At 63.7% G+C, this 1701-nt stretch overlaps 1 protein-coding gene across 1 annotated transcript; it reads right to left on the bottom strand.

Moving 5' to 3' along the window:
• Positions 1 to 290: 290 nt before the first annotated feature.
• Positions 291 to 1452, bottom strand: EMIHUDRAFT_242716 (hypothetical protein; the record flags this gene model as incomplete). Its single annotated transcript, XM_005772098.1, has 5 exons — positions 291 to 389; positions 538 to 627; positions 957 to 980; positions 1092 to 1151; positions 1423 to 1452. 5 exons carry the CDS (start codon positions 1450 to 1452, stop codon positions 291 to 293), a joined length of 303 nt encoding a protein of 100 aa, XP_005772155.1.
• Positions 1453 to 1701: the final 249 nt, after the last annotated feature.

Below are 1701 nucleotides of genomic sequence, written 5' to 3'. Positions count from 1 at the left end.
GGAACGGCACCGATCTAGGTTACCAAATGGCGCAAATGGTCAAATCAAGGTTTTGTAACGCGAGCTGTGCCACAGTGAAATGGAACTAGCCCAAGGTCCGTATGGCTCACCATGTAGTCGGCCACAGGTCACACAGCCAGGTGGGCTGGGGAGAGCGCGCGGCACCCAGACCCACGCCAAAACCCACACCACACATACACATAAGACATCTAACCTTTGCAACGACGCACGCACAGGGCGGACTGCCGACTGGGGGCTGGCGGGCGACCTCTGCCGCTCGCCCCTTCTTCTCACCCCTTCTTGTCGAAGTTGGATCGGATGCGGCCCAGGATGTAATCTCCGGCGGTGATCGCGCCGTGGCGCGACTCGATGAGCACGTGCTTGTCGGCCTGCACGAAGAGGGTTGACAAAGGACGGGGATGGGTTGGTCAAGACGCAGGAGGCACTACGGAATGATGAGGAGCCGGCCTGCATGAAGAACGCCATCGAGTAGCGCGGCCGCGGCGGCCGCGCCTCTTCCGGCGTGGGCATGCGGACGCGGTGAAGATTGGAGAGGAGGCTATCGTTGGACCAGCGCGAGAGCATGTCGCCGATGTTGACGGCGATGCCACCCTCGACCGGGTCCACCTGTTCACAGCGGCGGCAGAGGGGCGAAGAGACGCCGTTCTCAATACTGTAGAACAGTGACTGGTATCTCCATTCTCGTACTCACGCCGGCCCACCTTGAGCCAGCCCGCGCCGCCCGCGCGCGGGTTGGCGGCGCACTCGAGGCCAGCATTGCCTATGCCACAAGAGGACACCGACTGATCATCTCGTCAATCGTGGAGCTAGTGATCTCTCGAGGCCGGCGTTGCCGGGGCGCTGGAAGAGGAGGGTAAGGTTGCACCAGTCCGTGTGCGGGCCGGCGCGCCTATAAAAAAGAAAGACAGGTCGATAAAAAAGAAATACAGCGGCACCAGTCCGTGTGCGGGCCGGCGCGCCTATGAAAAAAGAAACACAAGGCACAAGTGCATAAAAAAAGATATACATCGGTCCCGGTCTGTGTGCGGGCCGGCGCGCCAGTAGTCCTCTGGCACACTCGACACGTCCACCGGCGGGTAGTGCAGCAGCCGCAGCGTGCACTGCCCATCCTCCGCCCAGAGCGTGTGCGCCTAACTCAAAGGGACTCATGCCTCAGAAGTCCGTCGTAGTGCGCGCCAGCTCCTCCGACCAGAGCGCGCCCCCGCGAGCGTGCCGGCGGGCAGGTGCGGGCAGGCCACCTACGGCGAGGCTGTTGAGGACGTTCCGCGAAGGCTCCACTCCTCGGGCAAGTGCGGGCAGGCGGCCGGCTCGAGCAGCGAGAGCAGTCTGTTGCCTGCGGCGCACTCAGGAACGCACAGGACTCAGGGCAAGGAGGTCCGCTGATTGCCGGTTCGGTCTCACCGCGGCGAATCTCGGGTCATCTCGAGCCATATCGGGCCATCTCGGGCCATATCGGGCCATCTAGGACCATCTCGGCTCAGCCGGTTGCCGAGGGAGTGCGCCGCGCTGATGAGTGTGCGAGCGGCGGGCTCGAAGCCTAACGCGCGGGATTGCCCGAGATTGCGCGAGATTGCGCGAGATTCCGGATGTAGCGCGAGGCGGGCTGCGGCCGTCTGTGGACGGCCACCGGCCGTCCATCGACCCGCGGCGCGCGGTGACCTGGAGGCTCTCTTTTGTCCG

Source organism: Emiliania huxleyi (genome assembly GCF_000372725.1).
Source record: "Emiliania huxleyi CCMP1516 unplaced genomic scaffold EMIHUscaffold_366, whole genome shotgun sequence".
In the NCBI taxonomy this organism is placed as follows: Eukaryota; Haptophyta; order Isochrysidales; family Noelaerhabdaceae; genus Emiliania; species Emiliania huxleyi.
Note: the sequence above shows the minus strand (reverse complement) of the source record. Positions and strands in the feature narration are given on the sequence as shown.